The sequence below is a fragment of the Phascolarctos cinereus genome, unplaced genomic scaffold (assembly GCF_003287225.1).
Source record: "Phascolarctos cinereus isolate Bilbo 61053 unplaced genomic scaffold, phaCin_HiC Scaffold_4;HRSCAF=312, whole genome shotgun sequence".
NCBI lineage: Eukaryota > Metazoa > Chordata > Mammalia > Diprotodontia > Phascolarctidae > Phascolarctos > Phascolarctos cinereus.
In genome coordinates, this window is record NW_027555847.1 from 44,840,814 (window position 1) to 44,861,945 (window position 21,132).

The window sequence follows — 21,132 nt, forward strand, 5'->3', positions numbered from 1 at the left end:
GGATAGAGCAGCAGGACTGGAGTCAGGAAGACATAAATTAAAATCTGACCTCAGGCACTTACTGGCTGTGTGACCCCGGACAAATCACTGAACTCTATTTGCCTTTGTTTCCTCATCTGAAAAATGAGCTAGAAAAGGAAATGGCAAACCACTCTAGTATCTTTGCCAAGAAAACACCAAATGGAGTCACAAAGAGACAGACGTAACTGAAACAACTGAACAAGAACAAATGTGCCCCCTAAGTGCTAAAAACTGGGAATGCAAAAGCAAAAGTGAAACATTCATTGCTTTCCAGAAGCTTATAGACATCGCGGGCGTGCACATATAAGTATATTCACAATACAAGGCTAGAAACTAGGCCTGTGATTGCATTGGTTTAGGGCAAGGATTGGCAAACTACAGCCTATTAGCCAAAATCTTGCCCACCTCCTATTTATGTGTGGCCCATGAGCTAAGAATAATTTTATATTTAAATACTCATCTCACGGGCTGTAGAAAAGCAGATGGTGGGCTGGTTTGAGCCATTGGCCATAATTGACTGACCCCTGGTATAAAGAACTCAAAGTGACTCCTTCTACTGATGCAGGGCACCAATTTCTCAGCGGTGTAGTCTTACAATTACTGAGAGCATTGAGAGGTTGAATGATTTGTCCAGACTGTATGTATGAAAGGCATAGTTTGAAGAATGGGTCATCCTGGCTTCCACACTGCCTCTATCCTCTAGGCAACACTGACTCTAATATGCCAGATATGTACAAAGTGGATACAAGGTCATTTTGGGGAGAGAGAGGATTTGTACATAAGAGAATAGGGCTGTCCCTGTGGTAGGGTGTGATGCTTGATCTGGGATTTCAAAGAACCAAAAGGCTCTAGTAGGTAGGACCAAGGAGGGAATGCCTTCCAGGCATGGGAGAGCAGGCAAAGGTGTGGCAAAGAGAGATAGAATGCAGTGTGTGAGAAAAAACAAGGCCATTTTGACTGTTCTTGACTTCACTATGGGTTAAAGAGAGTACTGTATAATAGAGCTAGAAAAGGTGCACCAGGGCAAGGTTATGAAAAGCTTTAAATGAGAAACAAAGAGGTTTATAGTTAATCCTAATGATAATAGGGAGCCACTGGAGCTTTTTAAAGAAGAGATGACATAGCTGTGCCTGTGTTTTAGAAATTTCTTCACCTTGAATGCTGAGGGTGTTTGCATTGGAATGGGTAGAGGACTGAAAGACATAGACAAGAATCTTCCCTAATTTTATTCCTGCTGAGAGCATGTCTATGAAGGATGCAGTGGACAGTTGAGCAATTTTTCAGCTAATTAGTTCAATGTAATTTAGCATTAACTTTCCTGAATAAGGTTTCAGAACCAAAATTTTCTGGATGACTGCCCTATTCACAATGCTACAGACACTTGAAAAATGGAATCAGGAGGATTGGAGTAAAAGGTAGTCTGTGGTCAAATGACACTTTCACCAGCCCTTTTAACTGAATTTTCAAGATGATTATGGATGCAATCATAAGGCTTAAGCACAGTAGTAAATGACATAAGTCCATAAGAAGTTTAGCAATAGCTCATCTTTAAACTTGATATTGAGGAAACTAAGCATGTAATAGAAGAATATTTCTTCATGGGGCAGGAGATTGGACTGGGCATCTTTTCAGATACTTTTAATTCAAAGACCTTGTGAATCTGTGAAGACAGCCTTCCTTTGAGGCCTCTTGGTGACAGAATAATCAGCTGCATGGATCACAGATCTGACCAGCTATGACAACTTGCTAACTTCAGAACAGAGATCCTTAGACTAAGAGGTAGGATTGGGGTGTTTATAGAGGAGAAAGCCAAGATGCCATCGTGCAAGAGGGCAAGACGGAACTTTAGAGTTGGGGCTTTGTAGCAAACACAGCAAGTCAAGCAAGACTTCAAACCTATCCAGAGAAAAAAATGTGTATAGAAAATATCCAGATAAATAGAAATATGTATAGAATATTTTATCTATCTATCTATATCTATATCTATCTATCTATACCTATTTGTGTCTAATGGTAGCCATATCTAGGGAGGGGGGGGGGAGGGGGGAGGGGGAAAGGAAGAAATAAGGAAAGAAAAGAAAAGAAATTCACATGATAATTTTGTGTATATTTAAAAGGAATAGCAAGTTGTACATAGTAGATTTGTAGTTTTAGGTGCAATCACCTTTTTTATTATATTATGTTATGGAAAAGCTTGTTTTATTCCATAAATTTAAAAAAAAAGGAAAAGATAGAGCACTAAGGACTAGAATTGTGATTTTGTTGGTATAGAGAACTCCTAGATGAGGAAACTCTTTCTACCAATGCAAGTTAGCTCCTGTTCTGCAACTGAGAGTTTAAGAGAGTTGCCTAGCTCTAGAGCACTGATAGGGTGGGTGACAGGAGACCAGTCACAGAATCTCACTGAACCTCAGTTTCCTTATCTGTAAAATGGTTATTGATGATACCTATACAAACTATTTCATAGGACAGATGTGAGAAAAGTGGTTGTGTAAACTGTATAGTGGCAACCTATAAATGTAGGTCATTAGCATTATCTCCATGGCTTGTTGGAAAGGAAAGTAGTTGGCAATTACAACATTACATCTTTGTAATAATGAAACAAGGTCATACTCTTGGACTTGACATCAACATTTTCTCACTCCTGGCCTAGAGCTGCCTATGCTGAGTGAAGGAACATAATGGTGCACAGTATTTCAGTGTACTTTTAGTGAGGGAGTTGTGGAGAATGGAAGGAAAGAGGATATTTCCTTAACGTGAAAAATGAACAAGAATTCCAAATGACTTTCTCATTAGCGCTGGCACAAAGCCCTTTTAAAGCTAGGGCATCATCACGATTATTGCTTCACACAAGAGAGCATCTCAGCGATTCATTCAGCAGCTGATGGGTCCAGGAAGGGCCCACCATATGAAAGAGAGATTAAACGTATACAGGTTGGCCTTAGAGAGTGGAACAAGGAGCAAGGGGTGGAATTTTCAAACAGGCAAGTTTAACCTTGATGTTAGGGGAAATTTCCCCATGATCAGAAATATCCTAAAATGGAATGAGCTGCCTCCCACATGAGCTAAACCTCAAAGCCTAGATCTGACTCCAGGTGATTATTCACACTGAGGCATTTTTCAACTAGGCTAACAAATTTTGATGACCTGAAAATGCCCATGAGACACAACTATAAGAATGTAATATTCATAAAATATCTTAGTTGAAATAATAGTTGCCATTTATGCAACACTTTAAGGTTTGCCAAACACATTACTCATTTGATCTTCATAACTACCCTGTCATATAGGTACTATTATTATTATCCACATTTTACAGATGAAGAAGTAGCACAGAGAGATTGTGATTTGCCAGTGGTCACATAGTTAGGGAGTGTTTTAGGTAGCATCAAAACTTAAGTCTTCCCGATTCTTAGTCCTGCACTCTGTCCACTGTGCCACCAAGCTGATCCCAAGTGCCCCAGTTGGAAGGTGCTTCCAAAGCCATCTACTACCATCTCTACCTACCCAACAATGCTCTCTATAACATAGGTGGCGTCTAGTCTCTGATTGAAGACCTATAGCATGAGGGAAACCTGGGCCAGACTCTAAATTATTAGGAATTTTGTCCGAAACTCAAGAACTTCTTGGCCCCAAAGCCAAGAAAATCTGGGTTCAAATCCCACTGCTGATACATACTGGCCTTGTGATCCTGGGTAAGTCACAACCTTTCAGTGTCCTATACAACTGTCCAAGACTCTAAGTGACAAAGAGGATACAGATTTACATGATTAGAGGAAATATAAGTCTCCTCATCTATTTCTTCCCTGTGCTAGTGAAATAACAATTCGATTCCCTATTGTTCTCTACACACACCAATTCTTATAATTTTTGGACATGACATGGTGATCATCGTGCTGCCTTATCTGATCTGAAATTTAAAGTCACATGAAACAAAGTTAACATCTTTACCATTTGTGTTTGTTCAATGGATTGGTATTGAGTATATGGTCAAGAGTTACATAGCTTCCTAAACTTTCCAACTTAGATCACACAAAATAAAAAACCACCAAGAACCTAGAGAGTCAAGCACTGAGAAAAGGTATCTATTAGGAGTCTCTTAGCTTAGTAAGCTAAGTAAGTATACCACTTTGCATTAAGGCCAAATGGCTTACCACACTTATTTGTAATGAAATATGGTGTTTATTATACATCTTCAATTTAAATAAGTGCCTTCCAACTCAGCAAAGCCTTGTTGAGTTAAAGAGAAAAGGAGGCAAACTACCAATTTTGTAAGAAGTGGCACACTCCCTTTAGACCTCAAGTATTAATAGACTGTTTCTAAAGATGTGCTCCACTGGCACTTTGTAAGTAATCATTTTAAAATACAGCTTTTCCAAACTCTTCCTCCAAATGCCTTTGCACCAAGACATTTGTTCAGTGGTATTTTCCATTTCAGTGTGTCAGGTCATAGCAGTATAATGAAATATTGACTTTGATGCATCAAGATGCGATTGATGAGAAATGCCACAGCAGGGCATGTGATGTCAAAAAATGGAAGAAAGAAAAATTTAGTGACATGCAAACAGTCAAGTTGCCACATCATCCTCAAGCTGGCAATAGGCCATTCATGGTTTTTTTTCTGTTTGGTTTTTGGATTTATGTTGACTTGTCCAGTATATCGTCACAGATGTGACAAACGATTTTAATTGGAATATTTTATCACAAAATTAGCGGACTAAGAATCTCATTTTTCAGCAATTAATACCCCATTCATTTCTAATTTCCATGTGAGTTTTGTGGGGGAAATCTATAATGTGCCTCTCTCATTTAAGTTACAGTACATAAAACTCAGATTCAAGCTAGGTTACTAAGCACAAAATAGGGTATTTAATTAGTTCTTGGCTATGAAAGAGAGAAAAATGGGAAAATATTCATTGTGACAGGGGGTGGAGTTTGTACAACTAAAGTGAGCATTATTTTTAAAATCTATAACTTGGTAACAACAGGATCCAGGTCTCTACAATCATATATCTAGTATTTGGAGAAAAAGTCTGCTGACATAAACTCCTTTATATGGCATTTAAAGCTCTTCCTAATCTGGGCCCTATCTACTTTTCCAGTCTTCTTATGCTATATTTCCTTCCATGTACCATACGTTCCAGAAACACTGACTTACTTTCAATTTCTAAGCACCACATTCTATCTGCCATCTCTGTAACTTTGTACAGGTTGTCCCCCACACCTGGAACACTCTCACTCCTTACTTTTGTCTGCTAGATTTCCAGGCTTCCTTTAATACTCAACTCAAATCCCACCTACTCTTATAGGTCTTTCCCATCCTCCCAGCTGCTAGTGCCTTCCCCTCTATGAATCCTTTCTTTTTACTCTGCATCTTGCCTCTACCTGGTTTGTTTATGTGTTATCTCCTCCATTAGAATTTAGATCCTTGACAGTAGGGATTAGGTGGTTACCTTTGTCTCTTCAGCTCTTAGCACAAAGCCAGGCACATGGTATATAAATGCTTATGGGCTCGACTAGATCTATACAGGTCAAACAGATGGAGGACTGATGCAATCACCTTGATAATTTAAACCTCTAATCTCCACATTTTGTTTTAAGATGATCAATGGAAGGTGTCATATGGTCTGAATTGTCTGTCTAATTACATCAGCATTTCACTTATTTTGGGATGTTCAGATACAGCCCAATGAGGTAAATTCCCCTGGTTAGTTAAGCTGCTACCATTGTGATAGTTTTTTGTTTTGTTTTGTTTTGTTTTTTAATTTCCCAACCAAAACTGTTCCAATAATGGACATAGTGATCCCAAAGGAGCTAGAACTAAAGGAAATCAGACGATAGACCCGCGGTAAACAGTGCTACTTTCCTCATGACACCTATGTGTTCTATTTTTTGGTTTATAGGGTGAGTCTGTATTTGAAAGGGAACTCTAAGTGTAAAGTCCTTGTCAGAGACAATTATATTTTACAACAGAGTTGGCAAGGAACACCACCTCCAACACATCCTGTCATAATTACTAGTGCGCTCTCCCCCTGGAAACTCTTTTGTAAGAGGGGGAGAAAATTTCAAACTCACAATTTTGTAAAGGTGAGTGTTGAAAACTAAAAATAAATAAATAAATATTTTAAAAAAGAGACTCCTTAGTATTTATTGTCTGTATACTCACTATATTTCTCCAGTAGAATATAAGCTCCTTGAGGGCAGAGTTTTTTTTCCTTCTTTTGTCCTTCCATCAATAGTACCTAGCACAGTACGAGGCATATAATAGGCACTTTAGTATAAGTTTTAATTGAAGAGATGTTTCATAGTATCATAGATCCAATAAGGTGGCATAGTAAATAATGTACAGTCAGAAAGATCTGAGTTCAAATCCCACCTCAGTTCAAATTCTGCTTACTGCAGTGCTTAGTACATAGTAAACACTTAATAAATGTGTGTTTCCTTCCTTCAGATAATAACTGGCTGTGTGAGCCTGGACAAGTCACTGAACTGTCTGTCCAAGTTTCCTTTATAAAATGAGCATAATAATAACACCTACCTCCCAATGTTAATCAGGATCAAATGAGATAATTTGTGTGAAGTGCTTTACAAACTTTAAACTATTATAGAAATGCTAGCAATTATTGTCATTCTTGTTAGCTAAAGTTGCAAGGGACATCAAAGGTTATTTAGTCCAACCCCCTCATTGTGTGGAAGCTAAGGCAAGTTAAATTAGTCACCAAACATTCATTAAGTACCTACTACATGTCAGGCACTGTGTTAAAGGCCAGGGATGAAATGAAAGGCAAACATATGTTGACTTACCCAAGGCCACACAAATCACATCTGATATGAAATGTGAACACATGTCCTCTAACCGCAGAACTGATGATCATTCCTCTGTATCACTTTGTCCTCCATCAATTCATTTTGCTTCTTATTAGCAGTTCAATGAAACATTTACCAGGGGATAGAGGTGGATCTTCAGCTAAAATGAGACAATTTATTATAGTATCTAGATTCATTTTCTCCACATCCCCAGTTACTGTGCATAATTGAGATCTGGCTTTCGGAATTCACTGGGGCAAATCTTTTTGCAGATTTTATAGATGTTTGTTAAATTAAATTGTCCAGGTGACCTCCCATGATATGTATAGTATGAACTTGTGTCAAAATATACTTCTAGTTTTGAAAAGGCAATTGTTCGATTTTAGGAAATGAATATTTCAAGGAATTTCTCAGAAAGGGAATAGTTCAAGAATCTGTGTTTTGGACAGAATGGGTAAGTCTTTTTATGGACAAGATTACCAAAACTCAATGGCTTTAGTAGATGGCTTTCCTGGGTTTCTGTGGCTTAAAATATTTAACAGCTTTCCCCAGATCTAATGAGATGAGCCTCTCCAAACTCAATGAGGCTAGTCCGTGGATGACAAATGTACCGGCCATCACATGATCCATCCTCTAAGCCCTTGCAGTATAGTAAGTTCTGCCATAACCTAGCCTCTATTGAACAGGCCTTTGAGAATCTGTGGTCATCTCCATGTCACAATGAAACACTGGAAGAGGACCTTAGTGAAGGGTGTTACTGAATACACACCAAGATTTTCTTTTCATTTTTTCTGTTTATGGAAAAAAGCCCAACTCATTCTTGATTTCTCATTCATTCATTCACTCTTTGAAATCTCAAGAGCATATAGAATGATTTCTGAGTGATGTGTATAGATTTCCACATTCTCATTCCTTTTCTTCATCCTTTCTGTTTAGAGAATTTTCCTTGTGCTATTTTGTATAATCCATGCCTGTGCAATATAAACTCTGTGTCTGTTGGGCAAAAAGTAGGGGAAATATAGCATGAGTACATTCATTCATCAAAGGTATGTAAGTAGCCACTCAGTGAGAAACCGCAATATAAAAAAAGAAAAAATTATAACTACTAGGCAACACATTCTAATAGAGTTTTCTGGGCCACTAGGAGATCTGAAAGCTACTTGGTACAATGGGTAGAGGGCTAGTCTTGAAGTCAAGAAGACTCCTCGTTGTGAGTTCAAATCTGGCCTCAGATATTCGAGCACTCACTCATTACTTCCTATACCAGTACCTAAAAGCATTGCAGTAACTTAAGGGATATTAAAATGTTAGAAATTTGACCCGAAATGCAACTTAAGAGCCCTAGGGTGTGAAAAGTGTTACATCTCACCATGATATCTGTGAAGCAGTGTTGCTTTGCAACTATGTTTTCTCTAGGCAGCAGATGTCTGCACCTGTGGCTCTCAGGGTGGAAGAAGGAGAGCTTCCTGTTGTTTGTGAGATGAATTAGACAAAGCTATGGGACAGCTTCCTGAATCCACACCCGTTTTCCTCTTTACTGTCTTTTAGCTTCCTGGTTGAATCTTACCAAATCTCATGAGTCCCACAAGAATCCACTCCTCCCCTTCCTCTCCACATATAATTTACAAAGCAAGCAGAGTCCATGCTAGGGTCTCATTCTCACTGGTACATGAAGCATGTACTTGTGGGGAATGTAGTTCCCAAGGAGACTATGTCCCCCTTATACTTTCTCTATACAAGACATTTCAAGGGATATGAAAAAGACAGAAAACTTCCCTGAATTAGATCTCCTTATAAATCTTTCCAATTATTCATTTCAATGACAAGAACAATTTGCTTTTCAGTAATCTGCTCCATTGTTCAGAGCTTACCTTTTTTTTTCCCCGTTAAGCAAGCAAGTAGATCCAATATTTCACTATCTGATACAGTGTCCTGGTCTTTACCTTCAATCAATGACACTATAGCACAACTTAGAGACCTTCCTTATGTAAAATTCATGACCGGAAGCTATTTAAGATTTGTTCTGCTTTTAATCATGTTTTAAATGCTTTAGATCTCTAGTTTATACCAAAACACTTCATTTTATCCTCACTTCTAATTGCAAGCAATGTGTGTTTTTGTCATGAAATTTCTTCTTCAAAAAAAATTTTTTAACAACATCACAGTTGAAGATAGGTGGGCGTAAATCATGTTTTATGAACAGAAGATTTAATGACTAAGAATGCAAGATATTTTGCTAAACTGCCACTGTTAATCTGATTTAATAGTCTTTATGGCTGAAGATAGTCCGAAAGTTAGACACTTTTAGCAACTTGGCAGTCAGCAACAGACCTCTAACACTGTCAAATGAGGTCCAAGCCCATGAGGGACCACAAGCCTTTGGATGGCCATTTGGTGAGTTAGTTAATAAGCATATGTTAAGTCTTCACTGTGTACAAAGCACTGTGGTAGGTGCTAGGAGAAGAAATGAAAGATAGGCTCCCAAGCTTATATTTTAGAGAATTACAAATTGAGTGGCTAGAAAAAATGACCATAATTGACAATTTTTTAATCAGATTTCTCAACAATAAGTGTTATTTATGGGGCTCAAGCTACATTTTCACATAGCTTACTTCATTCAGCAAGTTTGATGAGGAAAAATAAATGTACTAAATAAAGTTTAATTGGTTGGTGAGCCCCATATAACATACAAAACAGAGTTAATTAAATATTTTACTCCAAGCTTTTTTTTTTCTTTCAATGAGATAAACACTCTGGAAATAAAAGAAAGAAACAAGGGAATTGCTGAGGTAATTCGAATAAAACTTTTCCTTCCTTGACCTCAAGTGGAGCTGGGACCTGAGCTATGCAATTATCTAAAGCCTCCTCCTCAGTTTACTAGGGGTGGCCTGTCAAAGGACAGCTTTGATGTTATTTGGAATTGGTTTGTTTCTAGCATGTTGGACTTTGTCAACAATAGGAAGGAAAGAGGAAATGAGTGAAACTGTGAATAGTGAACAGAAGAAGAAGAAGTGGATGTTGTCAAAAACCCAGAGCTAAGTAGGTCCTGTGGCCTCAATCACCTCAGCATAGATCCTTAGTACCTCACAGGATACACTGACAAAAAATTCTGAGGGAGTTGCCTACACAATTTCTCTCATTAAAGCCACTATAGTTTTTTTTTAAATCTCTGATGTTTCAGATGTGGCAAAATTCACCGCCAGAATTATATAAACTTTTTAAATAGATAAACAATGATAGTACTTTTTCAAAAATGTACTGTGGCTCTGATCATTTTAATAATTCATACTAAATGTGTCTATTAATAAATCATTAGTTAGATTTGTGTCTCCATAAGCAAAATGGATATCCTATTATCTAGATAAATTTCACAGAAGAAAAACATACCTACTATTAAAGAAAACTGTTCTTCTGAATTATCCAGATTATTAATACTGGATAATTGTTCAATCTTCCATTGCCTATCTAGGTACAGGCTACAATTTTGATTCTCTCTTGCCTTATAAAATGTTTCAAGAAAAATAAAAAAGGTGTGAAATGACTTTGGAGTAATTCCATAAATGGCCTCATTCAGTAGCCTGATGATTCTGTAAATCACCAGTAACAGCTGTAGACCAATTAAGTTCAAAAGTGTACAGGTGGTCAGAGGAATGACTTGAAAAATGCACTCCAGTTTAGAGGCTTTTATTTCTTAAAAATATTACATCTCTTTCTCTTTGGTGCCAAAAAAATAAGAGAGAAAAGAGTTGAAGAGAAAAAAAACCTCGATGATGCAGTGGAATAAAACCTAGTCAGTACCAGATGTAACCAAATTAAACTTAACAGTTCACAGGTGTTCACAGAAACTGCTCATAATTTATTTGAAAAAATATCACTCCATGGTATTTTTATGACTAATGCAAAACACCCAGTCTTATTTAAAATAAGAATCCTTAAAACTGCAGTGATAACCACATGCCATTTCCCCACTAATAACCATGTCATTTATGCACTGTATCTACATCCATAGGGCCTGCTAAATTCTATCACTGCTGATATTTGTGTCACTCATATTCTTATAACCATACATATAAATCAGTCTAGAGCAAACTCAAAATCTTTTTGTGTGACCATATGAGGAACCCACAACACCCCATTTAGGAAAAGAGATGGTCTTAAGTCACTAACTCATACCAGAAACCCTGGGGATATTTCAAAATCATACAGTAGGAGGAGGAAAAGATGCATTTCAGTTAATGGGTGTTGCAAGAATTGCTGCATATATGATATATCAAGCAACCTTGCTTTACAAAATACTTGTTCAATTGGTTAAGGGGTCATGTGACTCCTTTGGTCATTCACAGCAGTATATTTCTCACTCTGATTTTTCATGACTGAACTAAATAAACATGCACACAATTATTGTAGTGTTTATGTAAAGAGAATGTTGGATGGAGGCAGGTAAGAATCATTAATGCTTTGAAGTCATCCTTTTGCTCAACATTATTACCTCATTATCTCATCTCCTTTAAGTAAATGAGGCCTGGAAATTCTACCTGTTCCATTTTCCTACATGGAGGTGATGAAGACTCCTTTGTCAGAAGGCAATTCTTTTTTTTTGATTAGAATTATTTTCAAAATTTAATACACCCCTCATGAAAAGGAGTGTAACTTCACTTTCTAGCTGGTTTTCCAGTCTCATATTTATGGGAAGAGGACAAAGATATGAGAAAATTGTGTACATATTTTAAACAATGCGTCTAGAATGTGGATTTAGCCCGCATGTCTGCCTTAATGTGACAACTCTTTTTTTTTTGGCAGAGAATGCAAACAATACTGTGGGACTGAAAGGGGGTAAAAAGATGGCTCAGATAAACCAAAATGGAGAGGGATATATAGATATAGATATATAGATATATGTGTGTATCCATGTCTACATGAATGTATCTGTATCTATCTATCTATCTATCTATAATAATATATCCATGCAGATAATGGATAACTGGGCCATGAATTTAATCCATAGAGGGAAAATAGGCATCTGTCTCTTCCACCATCCTTGTGTCTATCAATGCTGAACACTGAGTCTGTGCTTTTGAACATATAACAACTAACAAACCTAATTAGAATATGTCTTCCAATTTATAGGCTGAGATTATATGTAAGTTTTAGAGATCTCTTTGAATCTCTTCCTTCCAAACACTGTAAAGGTGGTTCTATTCTTCAGCCTTTCCAAAAGGATGTAATTTCTCTTTCATAGCATATTTGGCTTGAACATTTCTGAGAAATTATCTAGATAATCAACTGTTTCTTAAGCCAGGGGAAGTGGAGGTACATTTAATTATAGAAGAGGAAAAGCCTGTCTCAAGCCTTTATAGTGAAGTTCATATAGTGGCATGCCCCATTATACCTCTGTGCCCTAAGTTTCAGGGGAAATCAACTTGGGAATGGGGAAAAATGGGTAAAATTTATTTGGAAATATTGATAATCATAATCTAAAATGTGATATGTAAATAAGATGATGTGTTTAATACAAATAATAGCTAATATATAGTACCACTTTATGGTTATAAAGTCCTTTATATTTGTTATTACTTTTAGACTTCAAAGCCACTCCAGGAAGCAGAATGTGTATGTGTCATCAACATTTTTCAGATGAGGAAAACTGAGGCCCAGAAAACTAAATTACTTGCCTGATATTATTTAAGTAAAAGTGAAATAGCCAAGATTCAACTGTCATTTCTACTAATGTCCTTTCCACAAATTCATGATTTATTTAAATTATAAGAATAATAAGGAGATTAGAATTAGAAGAATTAACATTTAAATAAGACCTATACATTGTTACATACAGGCTCTCAATACATACCCTCTGAGTGATGAGTATTTCAGAGCTAGTGCTATATTACATTTGTCTCCAGAAGGCCTCTGCTTCATAGACTCTGCCCTTAATAAACCCTGAATCTTTCCAAATGCTACCTCAAGTCACACAAGGCAGGGGTGATAGATATACAAACCCTCTCTGGCCTACCTGCCTGCCATCAACATGAAAAAGACAGGAAAAACACCTCTCACAAAAGGGAAGTTTCTTGGAAAATACAGACAGTGGAGTCACATGATTAACTTGCCGAAGTTGTTAACCCGGACTTTATTTTTCTTTAAATACCCTCATACTTTCAAATAAACCCCAAAGTGGGCCTACTTAATTAAATCTCCCAGTCCTTGTAAAGCATCATCTTTAAATGTATCCTGTAATATTTCTCTCAACAAGACAATGGGACCCACCTGTAAAATGATTTGATTGCATATTATTTTACCACAGACACTGGCCTTGGTGCTGAAGCTTCCCTGTTCCCAGCAATGCTAACAAATTATTTAAAAGATTGAAGGGAGAAGAGTACTGTACACAACAGGCAATTAATAAATATTTGTAAGATTGAATTGAATTGAATCAGGAGCTATTGATCCATCTTCTTAGACTATCTTGCTGAGATAATGGATTTTCTAGGATATAGGAAAGAATGATGGATAATGAACTGCAAAGCTAAGTACTAAATTGTCAAGGAATATATGGATGAAATTCTGAAAGTATTTGTCTATGTTTAACTGACACTAATCTTTACTGAGTTGCTTGAGATGCATTGTATATACAGGCATTTGAGGTTAGTTTAGTAGTCACTAATACTTAAGCAAGTCAAGTTTCTGAAACTTTGTTATTAAAGGTCCTCCTACCACCAATGAATATTATACCATAACTATTACTGAGTAAACATTCTTAAAGAATCACTGAGGTAGGGGCAGCTAGGTGGCACAGTGGATAGAGCACCGGCCCTGAAGTCAGGAGGATCTGGGTTCAAATCTGGACTCAGACCAAACACTTGACACTTACTAGCTGTGTGACCCTGGGCAAGTCACTAAACCCCAATTGCCTAAAACCAAAAAAAAAACCCAAAGAATTACTGAGGTAAAATAAATCATCATCTTGTGGTAACCTAGTGATGAGTAGATAATTTTATGAATATTCAAGGTCAGTTTTGATTTAATTTTCATGAGGAAGAGGGGCAGGAAATGCAAAGAACCCTTAAATATCCCCAAGTTCTTGATAAAAAGTTTGATTGTTCTGCATTACATTTTCTAAAAAGTGGCAACTCTGTCTGGATATCTTTTTACTGGTATTTTTTCTTTTTCCTTTTTCTTTCCTTCTCTCTCTCTCTCTCTCTCTCTCTCTCTCTCTCTCTCTCTCTCTCTCTCTCTCTCTCTCTCTTGCAAGCTCCTAAGAAAGAATGTTGTTTCAGATTCTGAAACTATAGAGTCATAAAAATTAATTTTAGGAAGATGGCATGGAGCTCTGATCATCTAGCAACAATTGGAAAAAAAGCTTCAAATCATGGCTATCAGAGTCTAGGCCTCTTTAAAATGTATTAATTGGGTTTGTAATGCTGTATAGAACCTAACAACTAACACAAAATCATTTTTTTTCATAAAGTTAAAGCCCAAGGTTTAATAGCTATTATTTGTTCCCAGGGGTCATGGGTGAATATGAGCCAAAAATAGAAGTACAGTTTCCAGAGACAGTCCCAACTGCGAAAGGAGCAACTGTGAAGTTGGAATGCTTTGCTTTGGGAAAGTAAGTTTTAATGTCTTTCATCATCCTTTTTTGAATATTGTTGTTTTTAAAGTTTTGGTAGGTTTAGAGTTTGCTACCTAGTTTTGACATTGATTTTTAGGAGATTTGGTAACAAAGAAAGCATTACTGTTTTTTTTAATTTTGTGAGTATGCATCTTTGGTTTTATTTTCTCACAGAGAAGAGAAGTAGTGTAATGGCACCAGGAAGATTAAGCTGTCACAATTGATGTGACCAGAAAGAAGAAGAGAATGGGCTATTCTGAAAGTGTATTTCATTCACTTATTATGGCTTGTAATGTGCCACACTGTCTAAATGGGTATGACACAAAAACAATGCTCTTCATTTGAGGTACATTTAAGTTAACTCTTTGGGAAAAATACAGACTTTTACTGCTGGCCTGGTGCACAGAGGACAGATGCATCACGATTTTCTTGAAACCGATTTTGAATTACCTAGTCTCTCTAGGTAATTACCTAGTTTCCTCCTACACTTTAGGCAAAGGAACATAAAGTTACTGCATCTATAGGCATGAAAAATTAATGTATTCTCTGAGAGATGCAATGCTTTCTTTTTTATTAACATCTTTTGTTTTTATAACATCTTATTTCCTGATATATCCCTCCATCCTCCATCAGGAGGGTCATCCCTTATATCAAAAAATGAAAAACAGAGGGGAAAAAAGTGGTTCAGTAAAACTAACAAATATGTAAGCCCAGTCTGAGCATACATGAAATATTCTACTTGCTCAGTCCCCCAAAGAAGGGAAGGAGATGCTATCATTCTTTCTAACCTGATTTGTGAATTTAACAAAATTTGATAATGTAATGGATAAAGTCCTAGATTTAGAATCATAGAACCCAGGATCAGGTCTTGGCTATCTGTGTCACATTGAGCAAATCGTTTGTACTCTCCAAACTTCAGTTTGTACATCTATAAAATGGGGATTAAATTACTTCTCATATCCCTTTCAACTCTGAATCTATGATGCTAAGACTCCTTGTGGATTTACTGTGCTCTTCACTTCTTTTCCCTCTACCTACCTTCCTTTGGGCCATCTTATTGCTCAAAAGAGTACAGAGTTATCATCCATTTTTTTCAAAAATTTTATCCTATAAGGACAGTTAAATTCAAATCAGAATTTTTCTGCATACTGTTAATAAAAATTTTGGTGGGGTGGTTTTAACTTTCAACTAAATTAAGGATTTGAGAGTCCTCTGTAGATTTTAATTATCCACATCATTCCCCATAGCTCTTACTGAAATATTAAAGTAAGTCATTTCCATTGTCCTGAATCATGTTTTGTTAGCATGCTATTTTTCACTGTGAAGTAATATAATGTCCCCAAGACCTCACTGCATTCTTCAGAGGATTAGTCAGAGTGACATTGAATTTTAGAGCTGGAATGAAGAGGAGGCAACTGAGACATTGGTATTGTCTGTACCATGCTCTGGCTTGGGCAAAGGTGACACAAACCAGTGCAGTGCAAAGGATGTTTCAATGGTCTTTGGCCCCAAGTAATAAAATCTGACCTGCTAAGGGAGCCCAATGCAAGTAGCTAAAAAGAGAACCTGGTTAGCTCCATTCTGTAAGCAAAGTCTTTGTAGAATACCACAGACAATTCTTGTAAAACAATGATATAGCAAAGAAGCTCATGTTGTTTGGATTTCAAGGGGGACTATGAATTCAACTGAATTTTTGCTTACTAAATGGTAGTGCTGGTAAGCTACGAAAGATTAAAAAATGGGCTTAGGGAATCTACACAGAAATATTCATGTCTGTATAACCAGATGCTCGTCATCATCATCATCATCATCATCATCATCCATTTCAGAGCATCTCAGAAAGATGCCATAGCTAAAGTAATTTTCAAAGGCCATATTGAGTGTGCACATCATCAAATATACAAAAAAAAATGTGTTGAATGAGCTTTGGTGGAGCCTCCTCTGTTGTCCTGATTATTCAAGAATGTGTCTAGTGAACATAAATCCCTGTACTAAAAGCATGGTCAAGTTGATTCTTTTAGTTTTTGAAGTATGATGTCAAATTCTGCAGATGAGTTTTCAGACTCTCTACATAATATATGTAAATTTCTGAAAGTAAATTTTTGAACCAACTGTTCTAGAGCTGCAGTGAGGATATCATTGGTTGTTGGAATATCCTGCCAATTTTCAGACTTGGTTAAGATTCCACATTTGCAGATTAAGATGTATGCTGTGGGAAGCAGCTACATGATGGCAGACAAATGTTTGAACACTACATGAAAGCCCTAGCATCTGATCCTACCCTTAATTGCAGTAGTTTCGCTCAAGCTTTGCAAAGAGAATTTTTGAGAAGATAAAATGCATCTGCAATCTCATCAATTTGGATGCTGTCTTCAACAATGAAGATTGTAATCCACCTACTCCTACCCATCCTATGTGACTCTTGTCCATGTTCTCCCATGAGTTCATCACAAGAGGTCTACTCAGGGCCTTCCCTGACAAAACCATCTTTGTCATCAGTTATTGAACTCCTAATGCATAAACAACACAGAAGGGAAGAGAAACATACTGGGTTAATATAGCTTGGCTTGTAAGTTACCTTTCAAGAATTATACATATGAACTAAAAAGGCATTTAAACCATTAGGAATTAGTGAATTTCCTCCTTCTGTTTTAGTCAAAGTCACGTGGCATATTCACTCAAATTAACTATTTTGATTACAGAAAATTTTAAGTTATGTGTATAATACAGATTTGAGAACATATTAGCATTATAGTATTCATTTATATTTCAGATAAAGAAGAATTCCTTTTCAGCCTTTGCTATACATGAATGACCAACATGAGGAAAATAACTGAATGGAAAGACTTTTGTTTTTAGATGCAAAACTTTAAGTAAAAAGCATTATCCTCTATAATGTGGTTCACTCCATTTTTTTTTATTATTAGTCCAGTTCCAACTATTATCTGGCGAAGAGCTGATGGAAAGCCAATAGCCAGGAAAGCCAGAAGACACAAATCCAATGGGATTCTTGAAATTCCAAATTTCCAGCAGGAAGATGCTGGTCTATATGAGTGTGTAGCTGAAAATTCAAGAGGAAAAAATGTGGCCAGAGGACAGTTGACATTTTATGGTAAGTGTATGATTCTCATTGTATATAGTGATTCACAAACTCTTTGGCATTATTACAGCAAAGAGTCAGAAGGAAGGGACACCTAGGTGGTACAGTGGCTAGAGCACTGGCCCTGAAGTCAGGACGACCTGAGTTCAAATCCAGCCTCAGACCAAACACAACACTTATGAGCTATGCGACCCTGGGCAAGTCACTTAACCCCAATTGCCTAAAACAAAAAAGAGTTGGAAGGAACCTGTTGGAAGGTTCTGAATAATATTGCCTAGAATAATTGTTATTATTTCAATTTATAGCATATGTTAGCTTTCCCTAGGTGATACAGGATTGAAAGGAGTAAGTTTATGGGGTTGACTGGACCTAGGAAGAATGGAAGAAATTCATTGGAAATGTTTAGAAAATAGACTGGTGGAAAACATATGGAAAGCAACACATTTTGTCATGCATTCATAAGGATACCATCTTGATCAAAGAGATTTTCTTATTATTCCTCCTAATTTGTTTATAAAGTGCCAGTTTCTTCTTCAATTGATTTTTTCATTAGGAGCTAGCTTTAATGTCTTATAATTGCTTTTATTTGGTAGAGATTTCATGCAGTATCATATTTCCAAACACGAACTGTCCAAATTTTATGCTTTCCAAAGCAGAGCATGACAAATTCTTCTCACCCTGAAGAATTTTTATGTGCAACTGCTCCTGTTCATTATCAAATCATCAGCATTGATTCAGAGCTAATATTGATATCAAACTTCAAACATGTGGGCTTCCATTTAATCTGTTGGAAAACCCTGGACAAGACCTGTTCTTGTTGATTAAGAACAACAACAAAGTTTTGCACCACATCAGCTCTTAAGAGGCAATGGGGTTTTGCCAAATCCAGTCAGGTGTCAAGGCCTGTAAATTTTAACTACTTAAACATTTTTAATATCTCTCCTGTTTTTCCACTCCTGCTGAAGCTTTTCTAGTTCCGACTCACTTATCTCTTAGCCTAGACTCTTTTAAGAACCATCTAACTTCTTGCCCCCAATCTATCCCCTCTGCAATCTGTTCTTTACTTTCCTTCCTGAATAATCTTCCTAGTGGACAATTATTGCATCCATTCTGAATTTAAAAGAAAAAAAGCATTCAATGGATCCCTATTACCTATTAACAAGATTTAATCTCTTTATCCTGGCTTTTAAAGCCCTCCATTATTTGATTCTAACATACATTCCCAACCTTATATTTTGTCTCTATATTTCATCCTCTTATTCCTCTCAAATTCACCCAACTGTGCCTAGGCATTTGTAATTTCTAGTCAAGAAGTTGTCAGATTCACATAGAACCTCAATGTTAAACAAGACCACAGAGATCATCTGATAAAATCTGTAATTGAACAGAAATAGGTTCCACAACACACATGACTATTGGTCATTCAACCTCTATTTGAAGAACTGCAGCAAAGAAGAAGCTACCATTTCTGAAGATGGCCCTATTCACTCTGGGACACCTCTGATTTTCAGGAAATGTTTCCTTAATCGGATTTGAAATCTTCATCTCTATGATTTCTTGTCTTTGTTCTTAAGGGGACAAAGGGGCAGCTAGATGGCGCAGTGGATAGAGCACTGGCCCTGGAGTCAGGAGGACCTGAGTTCAAATCCAGCCTCAGACACATGATACTCACTAGCTGTGTGACCTTGGGCAAATCACTTAACCACAGTTGCCTCACCCCCCCTAAAAAAAAAGGTAGTTTAATCACTCTTAAATATGACTAATCTTTAAATACTTGAAGAGACCTGTTATCTCTCTCATACCTCCCCCTACCACCAGTCTTCCTTTTCAGACTAAATACCCTCATTTCCTTCAACTAGTCTTGATATAGCTTATTCTAATTTCACCACTTCATTTTTGGTCATGCTTTTCTAGATCTGTTCCAGAAACTCAAACATTATTCTACATTGCTCTAGGGACCATCACTGTTTTTCTTCTGAACAATGAGATCTTTAACTTTTAAATTAGATTCTTAGTGACATTTTCTTTTTGTATTACTTAGATTTTCCTCTTTATCTCTTTTCTTTGTCCTCTCCAAGGAAGTCATTCATTACAACAAAGAGTTTTCAAGAGAAAGTATACTTTGCAAAGGATCTGACAATATGCACAGTGTTCCATACATGTGACTTTCCACCTTGGGGAAGCAAGAGTAGGTCTTTCCTCCTATCCCTTCTTTAGGGGCAAGCTTATTCTTTATAATTTTGGAACATTCCATTCTAATTGCTTTGTGGCTTTTGTTCTTTCCATTTACATGTAATCACTGTGTACAATATTTTCTGGCTCAGCTAACATTACTCTGCATTAGTTTGTATAAATCTTTTTATGTCAGTCAGTAAGTACCTACTATGTGTCAAGGACTGTTCTAAATACTGGGAATGCACAAAGGCAAAAGATAGTCCCTGCCTTCAAGGAGCTCACAATCTAATAAGCAACAAATATGTACAAACTAGCTTTAATATAGTGTAAATAGGAAATAAGTATGAGAACAAAGGCACTAGAATCTAGAGGTTGGTAAAGCCTCCTTGTAAAAGTTGAGAAATGTTAGCTAAGAGTTGGAGGAAGCCTGGGTGATTGGAGGGACAGCATTCCAGACATAGGGTACTGCCAAAGAAAATGCCTAGAACTGAGAGAGAGTCTTGGTTGTGGTAGAGCAAGGAGAATAGTGTCACTTGATCGAAGAGGGGTGTGTGTGTGTGTGTGTGTGTGTGTGTGTGTGTGAGAGAGAGAGAGAGGGAGAGAGAGAGAGAGAGAGAGAGAGAGAGAGAGAGAGAGAGAGAGAGAGAGAGAGAGAGAGAAGGGGGAAGGAGAGGAGAGGAAAGGAGATGAAGTCAAGTTGTGAAGGGCTTTGAATGTCAAAAAGAGAATTTTGTATTTGATCCTGGAGGTAATTGGAATTTATTGAGTATAAGGGTAACAAAGTGACACAGATGTATTGCTTTATTATGTTCATCATTTCTAACGATACAGTAATATCCCATTTCTCAAATAGGAGGAAAAGACATGTTTATTTTTTACCTGGATCTGTGAATCATTTGTAGGAACATTATTCATATGCATCATGCACATTGCATGACTTTTTTATTAATTGTTTTTGTATATATTCATATATTATCAAATAGCATTCATTAAGTATTTGCTTTGTATACCAAAAGGCAGAATGGTAAAGTCAAGAAAGAGCTGGCCTCTGAGCCAGAAAAGCCCTAGATTACATCCTGCATCTGATGCATGCTGGTTGTATGAACTTTTGCAAGATACTATATTGACCTCCTCTGTACTGTAAGAAACTCTCAAAACCAGGGGTCCTTAACCTTGTTTGTGCCTCGGACCACTTTGGCATTCTGATAAAACCTATGAGTCCCTTCTCAGACTAATACTTTGAGATACATAAAATACGTAGAATTATGAAGCAAACCAATTATACTGAATGCAAATGTGTGTGGGTTCATGGATCTTTTAAGAGCCTCTGCACTAAATTATAAATTGCAGAGTAGTAGATGCTGACCTTCATTGTTCTAGAGAGTGTCTGTATGCAGAAGTTCCTTATTCCAATGAAGTC

The 21,132-nt window shown here is 36.9% G+C and overlaps 1 protein-coding gene across 2 annotated transcripts in view; it reads left to right on the top strand.

The window, feature by feature from the left end:
- The window catches only part of LOC110195628 (contactin-4), a 1,139,396-nt gene that overhangs the window by 923,228 nt on the left and 195,036 nt on the right, over positions 1-21,132 (top strand). For both annotated transcript variants that reach the window (XM_020968471.2, XM_020968474.2), the window contains 2 exons: positions 14,332-14,434; positions 17,365-17,549. In XM_020968471.2, coding sequence (XP_020824130.1) covers positions 14,332-14,434; positions 17,365-17,549 — 288 coding nt within the window. The remainder of the gene's footprint in view (positions 1-14,331; positions 14,435-17,364; positions 17,550-21,132) is intronic.